Genomic DNA, 18,537 nt, shown 5'->3' with positions numbered 1-18,537 from the left:
TATATTAACATCGCAAATTAAAATATGTAATAAAACTAACAATAAGTGGAATATATATTATAGCTTTCTTAAAAAATTTGTTAGACATAAAAATGATTCTAAAAAGAACGCAAATATGTCCCAACAATGTCTAAAAGATATTTACAGAAATAGAATGTCTGTCAGATGTCAGATGATATTTCAAGCGTCCTTAAAATATTGTTTTGGATTTTACAATCATTTAGGCAATCTCTTCTCGTGTGCATGGTAATGAGAAAAAAGTTTTTAGTGCCGAAAACTCATATTAAATGTTTTTTGACAACAGTTGTATCGGAGAACAAAATATTTCCTATAATGTCGGATTCCGTTTAGAGTTTTCTTTATCAATTGTGTTAACATTGTTCACACCCTTCGCTACGTTTGGTATTTGCAATACTCCTTTGTTAGTTTTTTCGCAAAGAGATCATCGCGTTGTATTGTTATACAGATATGCAATCTTTTGCAACGGTTTGTCGATATCTTTCTGTCATCTCGTTTCTCTTTGCTTTTTTCGTATTCTTTCTGTTTTTTTTTTTCAATTGGAATTTATATAAATCGTGAGTATGTGTTCTTGTTTTTTACTATTTATGTTCCATGACTCTATTTTTAATTTTTGATATCAACCACTCTGTTCTTCAATTTATGTATTCGGTCCGGAATACGGGCAATTCTTTCTCTTCTTCTCTTTTTGACAAAAACATTGAAGGACTTCTCGCTAATCATCAGATTAACAATTCCCTGCCGATATTTCTCAATTGTTAACGTTACACCCAATCACATATTCATTTATTCTTTCAAAATTTCTTTCGACTAGGTATTTGTCGTTGTTTGTCTCTTTAGACTCGAGGTGTAGAAATTCCGAGACTTTCGTCCATCCACAGCAATAAGGGCTCCAACATCTGTGAAATCTGCGGTACACGTCACATAAAGATATTATCTAAGGTGGGCAAATTCTTCCTGGTGGGTGTCGAGGTGATGCCGCAACTGACCCCTTCGTCCTCAAACGTAACCATTTTCTCACGACTTCTAGTAGCGGTATTGCAACCACCTCCACTGCCACCGTCCAGCAATCGCGTCTGGCTGGTGGTGGCGACCGATGGCGTGATTGCAGAGGAAGGTCTAAGAAGCGACGCAGGAGGTGGTGGCGGCACCGCCATGTCTGTCACGACGGCCGCGAGATTAAACTCGCTAACGCTGCGCGGCACAAAGTATTCAAAATGCAACGAATTCTCCTGCTGTCGGTGTTGATGATGATGATGAGGCAGCTGTTGTTGCTGTTGCTGTTGCTGTTGCTGCTGCTGCTGATGATGATGCTGCGTCGGCGACAAACAGCTCCTTCTCAACGGCTGGCCGCGTTGGAATTGTTGTTGCTGAACGCTGACGCCTAAGGACGACGAGTTGCTCGCCGTCTTTCCGGCGGCGTCCAACGGCAACGTCTTCTTGCGCGGCAGCGAATGATGGCCTGGCGACAACTTTATGGCAGTGTTCGAGGGGTGGGCCAGGAGCTTGCCGTCGCCGGAGCTCCTGGCCTGATGCTGTCAGGAACCGGCCGGCACCATCGACATGGCGATCGCCTCCTCCTCTTGTTCAGACAATCGCGAGTCGCTGGTGCCGCCTCCATCATCAAGGTCGGCCTTGAGACCGGAAGTGGCGCTTGCTGTAAAGAAAAAGAGAGGGACCACGCGTGACTCGTGACTGCCACTCGTTTCGACGGTCGTACAACAACCGCGCTGTTGTTTTTCGATCGTACTTTTCGGAAATTTTCAGTGTTTTTTTTTTCGGTCGCGATTGGCATTGGTAATACGAAAACTTTTACTACGTAAAATAACGAGGCATTCGGAAGATAAAACTGTCTCGCAACGTAGCGATTACCGTCTGACCGATGCATTTATCTATCGGTTTGGTATTGAGTTAACTAATTATTGTTACAGAACTGTTGTATATGTCGCTGTAGTTTATGAACGCGACAAGTGCGTGACGGTCGCCAAAATAATTAACGGTTCACGATGTTCTCTCTCTCTCTTTCTCTCTTTTTCTCTCTCTATATTTCTCGTGGAAGACTCTCATCGTTGATTCCCCACCGAATGCCTTCATCAGGGATACCTGTACCACCGATAGGTCCGACCACCACGCCCGACGACATGCCGCAGGTTCTACCGAAGACCCTGACCACGCGTACCACCTCCTCCTGGACGAGGTTGAAGCACATGGCGATCAGGCCCATCCCGGCGAGGATGTAGAGCGAGCAGGCGCACAGGCTGAGCTCCTCCAGGGTGGTCGAGGGCGCGTTACGTCCCACCGGCATCAGGTCTCCGAAGCCGATCGTGCCAAGGCTGGTGAAGCAAAAGTACCCGCCCTCCAACAAGCTCCAACCCTCCAGACGGTTGAACATGACCGCGCCGCCGCATATATACACCAGCATTATCGCCAGGCACAGGCTGATTGGTATCCTGACAGGGTTGGCCTCTAGCATGTACGCCGGTGACGAGGTCGATGATAAGGACAGCGAGCACGGGTGAAAATGCCGCTTGCCGTTGCCCGTTGTCACATCCTGAGCCCGTGCGACGAGAAAGATTCGATATGAAAGATACGTGACGTAAGTAAGTTAAGTGTCGTATGTGATCGAATTGATTGTTAAAGTAGATGTTAAGTAGATCATGTTAAAGTAGATGTAACAACTCTAATTAATCTAATTATAGTTGTATATGGCATATATAATTTTTCTAATAATTATTTCTTTACGAGTTACAGGGAATGATGGCCATTTCTCGTCGGAATTATCATTTTGAAGCATGCATTTTCTAGTGCGAACTTTCGAATAAATATCACAATATCACAATGTCGCGGTAACGAGAAAGATATTAATTTTTTTTTTACATTTCTGAGAGAAGATTTTTCTGACAATAAGAGAGAGAGGCGGTAATATAATTTCGATTAATCGTTACAGCATTACCTGGAGCGCGGCTGTCGAACTGGTGGTGGCGTGCAAAAGACCTTCGCTGCCACAGTCGAGCAGGATCGCACTGCCAGTGCTGCGGATACCCAGATCGTCGCATGAGCTTTCCCTGCTTGCCGAGTAGTAGTTGCCACTTCCCTTGGTCTCCACGTGATTGTCGTAGCGATATGCCTTAGCCATTATGCCGCCGACTGGCGGTGGTGGCGGCGGCGGTTGTTGTTTTCGCGCACAGTTACGCGGCTGCCGGCACACACGCCCATACAGACGACGGAAACTTCGGGCGAGCACGTCGCCCACTGTGCTTAAGTAGACCAACATCAGCGGGATTCCCGCCAAGGCGTAGACTATAGTAATGAGCCGGCCCCAGACTGTGCGTGGCGCTACGCTACCGTATCCTGAAACCGAAACCGTTGTTTCTACATTTCGCGGGATTTATGTCACATGGGAAAAGCAAGTACTTGACCTTCGTGGCTATGAGCTAATAATGTCTCGGCTAATTGTGCCGACTGTGCCGGGTGCGCCGCGCCGAGGCGAGCACGTAACGGGCACGTTTGACGTTTGCTGAACAATATACGCGAGTCGAGAGATGACCTTTTCGCGTTTCCAACGCGACCATCTGAATTTGGACGAACCTATTGTCGTGATCAACGTCAGAGAATACAGCAAGCTACTACTGAAAGTCCATCGTCGACTGTGCAGCCGTCTGTCCGCGCTGTAATGGTCTCGGGACCGCGGAGGTAACGGTGGCATCTGCTCGTACGAGGTGCGCCTGAGGCCGCGAGCTAGATTCTCCTGGAACTCGAGGACTTCTCGGGCCGCCAGACGAGTCCAATTCTCCTTGTAAAGAACATTGAGATCCTCGGTGATGCTCCACAGCTTCTCGACCGTGCGTGCTCTCAATTCCGTGGCGGCGGAGTCGTTCTCCAGGTTGGGCGGCACGTAGGAAGCTCCATCGGGTTTCGAGGGTGCAACCTCGGTCAGTGAATCCTATGAGAGAGAAGCACAGATATCATCATTATTCCTGCGTGATTAGCGAATCGGAATCGTGAAGCGATCAATCATATCAACGGCAATTTGCCGTTCAGTTGATCGGTTCGTTTCGGTTATATAATAATCTTTTTTTTTGCCAAACAATTTTTAGCGTCAAGTGCTTCGATATCGATTAGCGTTAATCGTTAAATACGAAAATGTTACATTTCTACGTAAATGTGTAAACGTATGTTTAATTGGAAAACTTAGTCTTGTTTCATTTTTATCATCTTCAGTTTAAGAGTCAAATCTCTAGAATAAAACAAGTCAGATAGTCAGGGTCAATGCTGACGCGATGATATATGATAAATTCCGATTGTTCGATTGACATTAATTTTGTTTCGTAAATTTTGTTTTTATTTATTTTATAATTCATTGCCGTTTCCGATGAGTATCGACGTCGAACGTCGTCTAAGTTCGTGCTGGGATGAGGCGATTTAATTGTCGTCGATTCTCCGACCGCTCACCGATTTGAGGCCTCCCTCGAGGGCCATAAAGGCGAACGCGCCGAGCAGGGTGTAGCCAAGGACGAGCACACACACGCCAAGGCTCGCCAGCAGCCCCGGAGTCTTGGTCGAGGTAGCGGTGCTGCAACTGCAACAACAGCAGAGCAGTTCCGCGCCTCGGACCGATCCGCCCGCGATGCCGCTCGCGCTATTGTTGTTGTTGTTGTTGTTGCCACTTCTACCGGGACAACATCTCGGCGCCCTTTGATAATAGTCGCCGGTGTTCTGCATCGTTTCGTCCTCTGATTATATCGTCGCCGCCGCGGCCGTCCGCGCTGCGCTGCCGCCACCGCCACCGCCGCAGCTGCAGGTGCAGCGACCGATGACGCCGCAGCTGCAGCCGCAAGCGGTAACGTTCTAACGTTGTTCTACCGTCGCCGTCCTACGACCGTCGTCGTCGCCATCCACCCGGTGCGAGGCTGCTTGACCTGTAATCACGATCACGATCACGATCACGATCTCGATCTCGATCTCGATCTCGATTAAGCACATATGTGTTTAACCGGGACTTACAATAAGCTTACTTAACTTTTCTAATACGGACTTTTATTATAAGTAATCGGAATTTTTTTAAAATCGTTTATTTTGTATGTATTCTCTTCTTTCTCTTTTACTTACTTATATGTATATTATTGTTTGTAATGGATTTTAATTTTTAACGATATATATAAGTATCTGCATTCGTCTATCTATAATTTTGTCGGAAAGGGAAATTCTGGGAGAAATTTGAGTTGAAATCGTCGTTTTCTGTCCTTATTTTTCATTCGGGGCAGCATATTCTATTATTCACTACGAGTTGCAAGGCTGGATCAGCAAGATAAATCAGATTTTCAATGACAAGAAAAATCCCGAAAGAGGCGGAGAATCAACAAGATTACGAATTTAACTATCACTCGATGAATGCGGAGATTAACCACGGTCTCGTACCATTCTACACAATGTCTCAACTTTATCATGTTCTGTTGTCTCATATTCTTTAAAAGAATCGTAAAAAACTATGACGCTTTCCAAAAATAACTCTTTTCCTTCAAAAAAGCGGATCAGAATTCATCCAAGAGTCTATTATAAAAATATCGATTGAGTTCGGAACATTTTCAGGCATAGATTTTCCATTCTGTACATTTATGAATTAGGCATATTGCTCCTTTCCTGTATAAAATTACAAAAGCATCTTAGGATCTACATAAAATTTTTTATAAAAATTTTAAACTGTCGTTATATCTAAATAATGATTGCGCAGAAACCTGATCGATAGATACCTAATTAGGCATTCGCGCTCGGCGTCCTTTCCCATTGGTTCTACCGTAACGATTCACCTTAATTACATCATTAACCGCATAACTTGATACATTTGTTGTCGTTTTTTATTCGATCGACTAAACTTCCAGTTCGATAATTAAGTGGAAAATCGGCGGTGTTTAAAATCCTTCATATTTTCCGTACACGTTCAATTAATGCTTTTGGACCCCATTTGTTCCTCTAGTTGTTTATTTATATTAAAAGATGACTCAATTGTGTTAATGAATATTTCAGCTGGAAAATTTAATTGTAATGCCATCTATTAGAATTGTATTTAAAAATCGGTATTTATCGAAAAGCTTAGAAAAGGTCTCTTTATTTTGTAGAGTTAATCGAAAAGTGGTGAAAAGTCACGGTTGAACCTTATAGCAGATCTGAGTTTGGTTTAAATAGGTCTTACGCTTCTCTCTAGCTACGGACATGCATCTATTTAACTAGGTAGTCTCCGTGGAAGCGATTAGAGAGAGATTCAGTACACATCTCTCCCTCTCTCTCTCTCTCTCTCTCTCTCTCTTTCTCTCTCGCTCTTTCTCTGTTCCTCTCTTCATCATCGACCCTCGCACCGACCTCTACGCCTCCAACTGCCGCTTGGCTATCGATTGCGAGCCGCCAGGGCCACGAGAAGGCACCCTCTCGACATTCTCTCCCTCCCTCCCGCCCCTCTATCTCTCTCTCTCCCCCCCTCATCTCTCGTCATCTCTCGCTTACTTGTGCTAACTCGTTACGCGGTGCTACCGCGTTTCCTATCAACTACCGTGCTGTACAACGTGCCTGTCTATAGGGTGGCTTATGTACCACTACGAGCATAAATTCCAATTAAGCGTGGTCCGCTACTTATGGGATGGAATTCCTTCCTGGTTGTCGCGCCGATGGGCATTCGCTCAATGTGTACAATAGTCATCTTCTCTCATCAGAATTACTCCTAAAACTACTGTCAATGTTGCTCTTAAAATATGTTTTCTAATCCATTTCTAGCAGAGAAATCAATCGTAAATTGACGAGAGAGAGAGAGAGAGAGAGAGAGAGAGAGAGAGAGAGAGAGAGAGAGAGAGAAGAAAGCAGTTAATTACTCCAAATGTGAAAAGATTATATCGTATCTTCTTCTTTTTATTTATGTGTTATTGATTTCTTTTGCTTCTATTTGAGCATTAATTTTAATTTTTAATTTTGATAATAAAACTGTTTAATATTGGATATGAATTTCCTTTCCAGTCTTCCTTAATGATACTAATCGCTAAAGTTATTAATTTATAAAGTCGTAATTAGGTACACATTCAAGTTGGTTTCGATACTTTTTAATTTATTTCATATAAAGTTCAATTCAACATAAGTTTTTCATTTAAAATCCAACTGAGAAGAAATATTTTAAAAGAAAGCTTTAAACATCATATTTTTGTCGCAATCATAATCGATTATTTCATATAATGTGTAGTAGTAATAGTAGTTGTTATCCATATTTAGTAGTTAATCGGGTATTTTCGAATCGGATATTATAGTCATTAGAGAACGATGCAGGCAAGCCGCGTATTATACGACGCTACCGTTTCCCTAAGTATGGTTATAGCAGTAGATAATGAGATATACTGTACTACGCTTCACACACAAATTCCAATTAAACGCCCGGAATTCCTTTCGCGTGCCAATCGATTACCACACGACAATGTGACTGTAGAGTTGAGATGCGTATATTACCCCCCGGGAACTGTCAGTGGAAGTATATCTTATATCTAGCAGTAACTGCGATCTCTGTGAGCTTGTTAAGATGTGACGGTAAGTGCATAGTTTGCATCTTCATACGATTGTATATAATTCTGGAATCAGTGATACACAATACCATTGTAATAGAGATAGAGAAATAGTTCTTCTTTAAACGGTTAACCGTACCTATAAGTATAAGTATTGGAAAATCATTTATTCCGTCTACTTCACGTGATGGGCACACCTTGACTTTTGACAGACTCGAATCTCTGCCTCGCTGTATAGACGGCCTAATGCATTCCGCCCAAAGCTATACTGACTTGGGCTATATGTCAACGTCACGAAGCTTTATGAATAATATATAATATACAAGAGGCTTCATTCGATATTTTGATGCACAAATGGCATTCAATCTGAAATATTAAAGGTTGTTTTTATTTGACAATTATATTATTTTCAAGCTCGCGCACAATAGCATGCATCCAAATATGGTATGTGCTTGATTTAAATTAAACGTGCAATATTTGACACGCAATTGAAATATTTAAAATTGATCCAAGTTGGTAATTACATCTTTAAGCTCGTATAAAAATGAAAAAGTGTTACGTACATTTTATTTAAAATTTTACATACAAGTATAACATGCCGTCAAATATACCAAGTGGTATTTAGTATCTATAGTATCAAATGATATTAACTAGTATAAATAAAACTGATAATTTCTATCATTGCTCTTTCATTAAATTAAACGTAAAACGAAAATAGTATTTTATAATACTTTCAGACATTGATAATAGTGGATCACTATTATATTGAGAATATTACCGAGAGGATTTAACCCGCAAAAATCGGACAATCCAGAGATATGGTCCAATCGTATTTCCTTCGTAGTTATTTCGTATGCCCTACATTAGAGAACATTTTTGGATTAGTATCCGCCGCGCAGGAAAATCTGTTTTAATTACGAACTTAAATTTATTCGTCATTCTTAATTAAAACACAAGTTAATCCTGCCACGTTTGATTATTTCACGTGAATACGGAATAAAAGTTCGAATCTATTCTCACGCCCAGTCGTGTGCATTATGACGATCCCAGACCACAATAGCCGATAGCGCAATTACGTAATATTTGCTTGCGCGTATATTTCAATTAAACGAATGCGTATGGTCGACTAATGCCAATGGATGCGTATATGGCACGGTGCCTAATGTAACGAGCACTTGGCGATAACGGCACATATTTTATGTTCAAATTATAAAAGATGATTCGCACATCTCGATTGTATGTCCCAAAATTTCCGACCTTGATCTTAATCGATATTTCCTTTATATAATCTACTTTCTTCCATCTCTCTCAATACCTTTCCTTAATATTTTCTCAATGAAAATATGATAGAGAACGTCATGTTTCTCATCGCACTCTTAATATTCGATACTAAAAGTTTCATTGAAATGAAATTTACTTCAAGTTAAGTAAAGACTAAGACATTGCGTTTGTATATCTGCAATTGGCAATTGGAAAATTATTGATTTTTGTCAAGAGAGAAAATCTATTTTAGATTCTGACATACTCTCTATAGATCACATGTGTATCTCCAAAGCTATTTGTTTTCAGTCCGATAGTACATCATACGGCATCGAGATATCTGAAACAGCGTGTTCCATTTTTTTTGTAAACACACTTCCGGCGTTTTCACAGCGATCACAATCATTCACGTGCCTCGCGAAAAAACGTGTTAAATGGTTCAAAAATAAAAAAAAATTAAAAATAGCAATTCAGATATCTTATCAATTTACGCTCGCGAGAAAAAGAAGGAAAATTGTACTTTCGCCGCAATACAATAAAGCGACATGTCACAATAGCAAGAATATAATCGTTATTTGACGATTTTGATTCGACGAAATTGCTAATTGTAAGTTGCTGACTCTATTGCGATCCATTGTAATCGCATGCGTTCATCGGAGAGAAATTAAAAAACAAATTAACTCCAAATTAATTAAAAAATTCATAGATGAAAAGCGATTTGCAAGATCCGTGGGACACCTTACGGCATCAATGTATAGACAATGTACAGATTCATGTTTAGGCAGTTTAAAAAATATTCTTTTAGCGACTATTTAGAGTTACGGCATTTACGATACATATACCTATATGTGTGCATGCAGATAGGTAGGTACCAATGTATCTCTCCGGCACTCTCTTGTTGTCAGACAGGACGTGACATAGAGGGTAGCGAAAGGAGTCGTACGGCACGACGACCCACATTCCGTCGAATTTAATTTCATGCCTTATCGCCGGTAGCCGTGGTACAATGCCTCAACTGGGACGGTCGCGGATCTCTTTCTCGCGCGCGCACAGCTACACGTGGAACCACCGCATATGCATACGCATACGTACACATTCGTTTGTTAATGGTGTCATACGTATATACTATACGCTTCGCTCTTTACTCTTCTCTCGCACATGTTCTATTTATATATATAGATATATATATATATATCTTCTATTCTCTCTCAGACAGAAGATCTCTTGTTCTCTCGTTCTTTCGCCCCCCCTCTCTCTCTCTCTTTCTCTCTCTATCTTAGAGCAGGTACTTAGAGTAAATAGAAATTAATTTAAAGTACACACATCTTGCACTTTTAATGCTTCTCTTATCTAAAGTTCATCTTGTCGTATATAAAGTAAAAATTTTAAAAATTAATATTCCTGCATTAAATTGTAATTATTAAATGTCGATTAAATGTCTCACCTCTAGAACAATTATTTTATTTCTTATATTCGAATCGAACGTTTATCCAATTCGTCACATTGGTAACGAGTTCCAATCGCGCGTTGATATTTCCCTCTCGTTTTACACGCGAAGACGAGACACCCTTTTCAGACGAAGCAGGTAGCTCGTCGTTGATGCTCTTCAAATCTCAAAAATCTAACACGTACTTATTCGCTCGAAACTCGTTCTCTCCGTCTTGACTCTTATCTTCTTCTCTTCCTACCTTGGATACATTTATATATATATTCACCCTCTTTCCCCTCTTTTTTTTTATTCTCTCTCAGCTTCTCAGTCATTTACAGGTATTTCTATCGCGGTCTTGTGATCTGAGATAGTGAATTCGCATTCCGTCTCAGTCTCCGCTTTTCCGCTTTTCTCCGTTTTGGTGAGGCGTGACGTGTCGAGTCGAGTCGCGCAAGTGCGCCTATTATGCACCGTGCATCTGATGTACGCGCTTCTGTAACGAGCGAGCGCGAGCGGTGAATATACATATAAGTACCGAGGGGGTCGATCGTGTAGCTGGCTATTTCTGCACGTGTTTCGACTTTACACGGTGACGATTGCTTTATCAAATGTACGGGGCTGATTGACGGAACGGGGTACGCGCCATTGGGTCTCTCGTGTCAACGGAATAAAAGTCATTTTATAAACTAAGCTATCGAAACAGAAATAGATGATAAAGCGTGTTCTTAATTAGTTCCCTACACAAGTAGATTTTTTGCTGATAGCATTTTATTTTATTTTAAAACCTAATTATAATACATATACACGAGGATATTTACTATATCCATTTCTTATTTATTAAAAAATAAGGAACATGCCAAGAAGATGACATCAGTTTTTTTTGTTAAGGATAAATCGACTTTGTCTTATTGTTAATCACAGAATTTATTCTTATAGACGAGTCGTACACGTGTGTGTGACGATACACTCGACATATATATGTTATGTCGTAAATAGTTGCCCATGTTTACGATTACGTTAGAAATGATAAATTTATCGTATTATATTCGTTATAGGAATGTTTAGACAATGATGACGTAGTCGACTGAGTTAATTACGCGTATTACATTTTTCACTCGTTATCTCTCGATCTGCTTCTTCTTCCTGATGTGATGCAGCAAAAATCTAACTTTTGGCCTGTGCTTGAGTAAATTCATCTTTTTTTCCCCCCCAAAGTCTTTCTCTTGCTTGGTGAAGAATAAGGGACGGCTTGCGGTTTCTCGGTTGTTCGTTACGTTTCCCGTATTCTTGATTTTGCAATAAAAAATTTTTTTCCGTTATTCTATCTCATGCAAAAAATGCAAAACAGCCACCGGATGATGGCTTCAATAAAGTGGGATTGTAAAAAACAATTTAGTAAGAATCATTGAAGAAACACTAAATTCTAAATTGACAAATTTTGTTTAGTTACCGTGATAGAAATTTTTCATGTAAATAAAAAATTTTCAGGTTTCTATAATTTTTAATCAACATGCGATACACAGTCGCGTCATACACATAATCAAGTTTTAATTTAGAACAACTATACATCACGTGCATCACCAAAATAACAATAATAACGGTGGTGTATCCTCATTCTCTTAAATTTTAAAATTCGTGCTCCGAATAAAGTGTGAGAAAATGTGTGCTCTGCGATGCATCCGCGAATGAGCTTTTTCCCAACGGCTTCCGTCGAGAGCGACAACAAAGCGTATCATTCGTCGTCGAAAATGAAACGCGACTTCCGGAAAAATCGTATTCGCGACGCGGCGAGCGCATCAGGGAGGTTGCGCGATCTCACGCGTTTTTGCAATTAATTCGCGTGGGACGCGGTTTTCAATCGAAAAGTTTATTTAACCGACGCGCGTACTCTGCGCTACAGAATTAACGGGATCATCGCTCGTGACGTTTGCCACGAACACGAGGAGAGAGAGAGAGAGAGAGAGAGAGAGAGAGAGAGAGAGAGAGAGAGAGAGAGAGAGAGAGAGAGAAAGAGAGAGAGAGAGGGAGAGAGAGAGAGTGCTCCACTTTTGACGATGTTAATTAAAACGCATATACCGGCCACGCACGATAGCTGGTTCGCGCGATGTATCATATTCCATCGGACAGAGCTGATGTTTGTATCCTCAACATCCCTTTAACTAACAGGGTATCCGTTGAGAGAAAAGGGGTGAATTTTGCAGTACGTGGGCGAATGTATGATCAAATGGATAGTCTGGCATCGATTTATTTTCAAGCGGTCGCGCGCTCACGAGTTACTTTCACTTTTCCATGGAACTTTATCTTACTTTTATCGCTTTACGTACCTTTTGAAGAGATATCATTATATGCAGATGCATCCAAATGAGCATTTAATTAGAGCCCATTGGTCGCATCGAGCGAATTTTTATCATATTTATGATCACTATTTGTTCGCCTGTATGCATCCAGATTTTTCTTACTTGGTCTTTCGCCTTTTTTTATCTTACATCACCACACACACACTCATGCTTTATCTTATTGGCGAACAAAGGTAAAATATTCCTTAGGAGGGTAAAAAGGATACTCCTATCCGCTTTGCTCTCTCTCTCTCTCTCTCTCTCTCTCTCTCTCTCTCTCTCTATCATATATTTTTATATAGGTTCTTAATTATTTAATTTTTATATATGTTTCCTTTGCTTCGTAGGCAAAAGCAACGCAATAGTGCTTCAAAAATGTAGGTGAAATTTGAGTAAAAGCGCAGGTGTTACTATAAGCTAGATAATTCATAATGTCGAAGCGCGTATAGTTGTCACTTTGCCATACAGAATCTCTCTTGGGTATCCCTTTGTAAGACCCTTTATTTCCTTTCTCGGCTACTTCTCCTTCTTGTTCTTACTGCCTCATTTTTCTTCGACAAAACTTTATATCGAGAAACCGCACAAGGGGTCTTTTAAAGCGATTGGTTCCCTTCGCGCAATATCAAATTTTCAGGTATTCTCTTTGGTGTTTCTTTTTTAGAAAAGATGTATTATGTATAGGACACAGTACAACATAGTACACTGCATACATGCTGTATTACATTTATGACGAAACATGCGTCTTCGATACATGAAAGGAAAGAATGCACGAATGTATTTTTGAATGGGAGAGAGAGAGAGAGAGAGAGAGAGAGAGAGAGAGAGAGAGAGAGAGAGAGAGAGAAATGTAGAAATTTAAAAGGAGATATTAAAAAGACGGAATTAAAATGGAAAATTGTGCATCGAGAATTTGTAAGTCGAGTCCTATACCTGATCCGAGAGGAAATTTAACTAAATTTTTACTCGCGGCATAGATCACTCTCTTTGAAGAAAGAGAAATTTCCTCGAAATTAAAAAAAGTCACGCAAAGGCTAGTTTATCCACTTGTCAATCGGCGAGAAAACGAGGGCATAATTTGTGAGGGGAAAAACTGTTTGGAACAAAAACAAATCGTTGGTGGAGAGGAAGTGGAGGTTGCTCGTAAACTCGAAAACTTTCCACGAAACGCGATTTTTCGCTTGCATTCGCGCTCATTCGTTTGATATGTATCTATCGTTTGCTAAGCGAGATGTTAAAAATTTAATGAGCTTCGTGTAAAGCTTGTAATCCTCGAGATGGACGTTAAATGAATGTTGCACGAGGAGAGCCCGCTTTACTTTCGAGTGAGAGCGGCTGTCGGCCGGAAAGACAAACGTTTTTAAATTCGATTTTGCTCGTAATTGAATCTCGGCTTTACTTTCGTGATGAGAGACGTAATATCTTTCGCGATACACGTAATAAGGAGAAGTGTAAGCGAATGCAAATTTTGCCGAGTGCCACATCAATCTCGCTCGGACAATTTTCGCGCATCAAGTTCGAGATAAGTATAATCTGTCAGCATAATCAGATATTCCTATTTTGATCTTCGAAAGCGTCGCGTATCGCACGTTCATTCGCTGAGATGCTCTTATCAGGAAGCAAGGATTAACTTTGCTCGAAGAAGCAAAATTGTCTCGCCAATTATTAATCACGGGTATAAATAAATAGGGGTGCATACAAATTGAAATAGAGGAGTGTGCACTCATGATACTCTACTTTGTTTACGACAATGACAATATCTTTTTTGTTTTTCACAAATCTAAATCGATAATATCGTAATATCGTAATATCGTATTTGGCGAACCGCGCAACGAGAGAGCGGAGGATGTTTTTCTCTTTGACAATCGCCACATGTGTTTCCAGATTTCCACGTCGCGCGAACGAGACAAAACGCTAAAAATATTAAGCGCATGCATTGCGATAACTTCCAATGCATTAGTTGGTCGCTTCGCGTGTTGAAAATTTTCTTGCTTTTCGCGTTTCCGACGCGACGTGACACAACGCGGTGGTCCTCAAATTCCCACGGTGGTTTCGCGGAGCATATCGCACCGCTAAAGTGGAAGAAACTTGTTCGTCACCTCGTTGTTCGCGCGACCACGCGGAGTTTTGTAAAATCGTGCCTAGAAGCGCTGATTTTTTTCAATTATTCCGAACGATTCGTATTTGTCTTTCCAATGAGAAACCAACGTTTCATTAGTCCGCTGTCATGATATTTTTATAATACATACACACGTCGTATGTGTATAATACATATACATATACAACACAATATTAACAAGTTTCCAACTATAATTGGTCTATCACTTATCATTAATAATAATGTCACGTTATGGTCGACAAGCTCTACGGTTTGACATAGGGTTCTATGGTCTGGGATACCGTCGCTCACGTTCGATACCGTCTGACTATGATTGGCCCGTATCACTTATGACGACTGATTATAATCGATTTGTATGGCTTACGTCGAACATACCGATATACCGATGTAAGTCGGACCGATATAAGTCGACTCAACCGAAGAGAGCGACTCGCTACTCTGATTTCTCTCAAAACGGAGCAAGATCGAAAGCATGATGCTTCCCTCGCTTCGCGAAATGCAGACTGCAAATCTATTCGATATTATTTTATTCGTCTTGTCAGTTCTTTGTCGCTTTTTTCTCTCAAAAAAGACCATTTTCAGAAAGTATTTTTTGAAATGAAAAATCGTCGTGATAAATTCGTCTCCGCGCGGCATCACTGATTATCGTTCGCGAGTCACTTAATGGTCATGCATCCGTTCTCGGTTCTCGATTCTCGGTCTGCCGCGGTGACGGCCATCGCCCATCACACGGGCCGTGACAGGCGTCGTTGGAAGAATTCTTCTGAATCGGAGCACGATGACCACCTCGAATCACGTTCGCTCTTTACAGTCATTACCCCGAGGGGCTGCTCCGAAACGTCCCTTATGAAAAATGAACGTTCGACCGTTGGACATACGAGGTGATTAATTTTGAACGATCGGATTGTAAGAATTGAATAAATCACGAATTAAATAAATCGCGCGCGAGTAATTTTTCAATTATGAAACTCTACACACTGATTTTTAGACCAAGTTGGAAAATTTAAAGAAGCTGGAGAAAGACCAGAGAATCGTTTGCAGACTATATAAAAACCACTTTATTTTTACAATATTAGCAATCTCTAAATTATACTAATCGCTGATTCCATTGTAACTCAACGACCTGTTAAATAATTAATATGCTTTCCTTATGCTTATGCAAGTAACGATTATAAAGATTAAAGAATTGAGAAAAAATCGAGTTATTCTCCAAATGAAAACAACTTGATAACATGAAATAAAAAATTTCTATTTAGTGGATCAATTAAACGTGTCACATTACTCACTCTGTTCGAAATTCAAGTTCCATCTCGTTTTATCTTCTAAGAATCATCATGTCAGCAACAGCTATTCTAATATTCTAATATTCACGCTAGTAGACGAACGAAAGTCCATGACCAAGTAGGAGAATTAAGTCGCGCGCGCATGCAAACCCTTCACTATGTTTTCGATTCTCGATTAAAGAAGATTCGTTGACGACGATCGAGTCTCGCAGCGATTGTCGCAGCGATGGTTGAATGCACTTTCTCGCTATACTAAACGTCGTAAACGTCGTAAACTAAATTGCCGTTCCGGACGTAGGCGAGCTCCGATAGAGCAATCGAGCTTCACTCTGTGGACAAGGACGAGGGTGTCTTCGTTCGCGGCCGTCTGTTCCCGCAGATCCTTCTCCTCTATAGCTTCCTCTAGAAATCACTCCTCGTAGCAGATACACTGGTGGTTGGGGCAAAATCCAACAAACATTTTCGCAAAGCTATTCTATTTCGTAAAACTTTTCACGTTTAAAACAACTGTCATGTCTCAACATTGGGATACGTTGAAACTTGAAACTTGAAACTCGCTGTTAGTGAATATCAAGCCGACAATGCCGACACCGAACTGTCGCGTCGCGTCGGTGGTGAGCGATAGAGCGTTTCAGCGATTCTCGAGACGAGCTCGGCGACGACGGCAACGGCAACGGCACGGGCGACGAGATCGACGAAATCGACGAGATTCGAATCGAGGTCGCGCGGTCGGAGCGGCCGCGGCCGTGGTCGAGCTTCGATCGAAAAGACGAAACAAGACGAAGCAATTGCGAAGTCGGCAAGTTGGCGCGAACGAAATGCGAGCAGGTACAGACCGAGCCGAGCCGAGTCGAGCGACGACGACGAGCGAGTCGTTGGCGAGGAGCGTACGCCGGCTTTTACGTACGGACGCACCCCCGTAGTAACGGCAGGGCGCAGGATCGCTCTCCGACTCCGATGTCTCCGGGGGTGGCTGTGGCGCATGTGCGCATGGCAAATGTACAACGGGAACGGGAACGGGAACGGAGACGCGACGCGGCGAAGGGCCGCATGCGAAAGCGCCTAGTCACCTATATACATATACATATATATATATATATATATATATATATATATATAGCCGATCCTCTCCTTCTCTGCCCTTCTCTCGTCCTCCTTTTTTTCCTCTTTCCCTTCTTTCCTGCCGTTCTTTTTTCCTGCTCATCCCCTTCTTCCACATCTTTATAAATGTTTTCTTCGCCTCTATTACGCCCTCATTGATGCACTTTTTGTTATTTTTGTTCTTGGATTACATTAATGATGACGAGAATCAACATTGGCTTCGCGCTCGAAGAAACTTGGTTAAACCTTTTCTCTCATACTACGTAGTACGTATACGTGTATCTATCTCGTTCTCGTATTCGTTCGTGCGCATCTCTATAGATGCGGCGCTACGAATCCTTCTTAATTGTCGTATACGACTCTTAAAAAATGCACGCGCGAAACGTTATGTTAAGTTTTATTTTCTCATATGGTTTCATCATTGTTTAAAATGTTGATAACAATCGTAAACTTGAATAGATACGAGGCGCAAAGAAATAGATAATTTGGTACAAATCTATACAGCAGGTCAATCGTTTTTAGCATATCTAAATCCGTTTTTTTAAATATATATCTGACTTGCATTTTGCATCGTACATACTTAGCTTTTGCAGTTATAATTCATAATAAATAATCCGGACGAAACGTTTGGAATGCTTTCCACTTTTGTCCCGTGTCATCCTGTCGATGATGATAACGAGGACATCGAGCGATCGACATGGAGCAGAAACGTTTCAAATCGATCTGTCCCGTCGATAAGAGATACTTGAGATTTTATTTAAAATTACATATTATGCATACAAATATTAGCTTTTGCACTTTTGCAAATGCTCGATCGCTTTTAGCCGTCGCGGATAATTTTAGTAAGGCGTAATCGCCCCGCATATTTTTCTTCAATATATCTTGCAACTTTGCGATACTCGATCATCCTAGTGATCCCAGTCTACGATCTTTTCCTTTGTTCTACCCTTCATGATGTTTGTTTAGTTTTTGCACCTTCTTAGCTAACTCGCACGTTCTCGCCGCGCCGCGCGCCAATCCTCCAGCCTCGATTCCTTTTCTTCTGCGTAATTCGACGCAAAAACGACAGCTCCGATATCGTCCATGAAGCATATACGCGCGCGCGCGCGTGCGTGTGTGTGTGTGTGTGTGTGTGTGTGTGTGTGTGTGTGTGTGTGTGTGTGTGTGTGTGTGTGTGTGTGTGTCGATATATCTCACGCGGTGACGTCTGATCTCTATTCTCGTGCCGACGAGATACTGGTTTCGACAAATAATCCGATAAAGGAATGAACGAAAAATTCCAGCATACAATTCTAGAAATGATGAAATTTTTTCCGAAAAGAAAGATTTTCTAAAATTATTTTATTTGTTTCAGAGTGTAATGGGAAATTGATATTTGATGCTTACAACGTGTTACTTTGAATAATAATTTAACTTTAACTGATAAAACACATTAATTCTTTTTTTTTCATAAAACTTT

General features: G+C 41.2%; 2 protein-coding genes across 2 annotated transcripts; both read right to left on the bottom strand.

Moving 5' to 3' along the window:
• Nucleotides 1-534: 534 nt before the first annotated feature.
• On the bottom strand, nucleotides 535-1,553 carry LOC143903570 (uncharacterized; the record flags this gene model as incomplete). Its single annotated transcript, XM_077417247.1, has 1 exon — nucleotides 535-1,553. A coding segment is annotated over one exon (615 nt), but the record flags the coding sequence as incomplete, so codon positions are not given.
• LOC143903571 (TWiK family of potassium channels protein 18) lies at nucleotides 1,539-16,926 on the bottom strand. The gene is made up of 6 exons (XM_077417249.1): nucleotides 15,981-16,926; nucleotides 4,471-4,937; nucleotides 3,607-3,961; nucleotides 2,972-3,369; nucleotides 2,122-2,569; nucleotides 1,539-1,675 (listed from the first exon to the last, which is right to left on the bottom strand). The coding sequence occupies exons 2-6, from the start codon at nucleotides 4,738-4,740 to the stop codon at nucleotides 1,557-1,559; spliced, it is 1,590 nt and encodes a 529-aa protein (XP_077273375.1). The 5' UTR covers nucleotides 4,741-4,937; nucleotides 15,981-16,926; the 3' UTR covers nucleotides 1,539-1,556.
• Between the last annotated feature and the right edge of the window lie 1,611 nt (nucleotides 16,927-18,537).

This window comes from Temnothorax americanus, unplaced genomic scaffold (assembly GCF_048541705.1).
Source record: "Temnothorax americanus isolate GAGA-0224 unplaced genomic scaffold, ASM4854170v1 Scaffold49, whole genome shotgun sequence".
Lineage (NCBI taxonomy): Eukaryota > Metazoa > Arthropoda > Insecta > Hymenoptera > Formicidae > Temnothorax > Temnothorax americanus.
Note: the sequence above shows the minus strand (reverse complement) of the source record. Positions and strands in the feature narration are given on the sequence as shown.

Bases quoted from the DNA above. Each gene is read 5' to 3' on its own strand.
- LOC143903571 (XM_077417249.1), bottom strand. From the start codon at position 4,740: ATGCAGAACACCGGCGACTATTATCAAAGGGCGCCGAGATGTTGTCCC. The intron at 3,962-4,470 runs GTGAGCGGTCGG...TCTCTCTCATAG, and splicing joins TCGAGGGAGGCCTCAAATCG to GATTCACTGACCGAGGTTGC. The intron at 3,370-3,606 runs GTTCGTCCAAAT...TTTCGGTTTCAG, and splicing joins GACGTTGATCACGACAATAG to GATACGGTAGCGTAGCGCCA.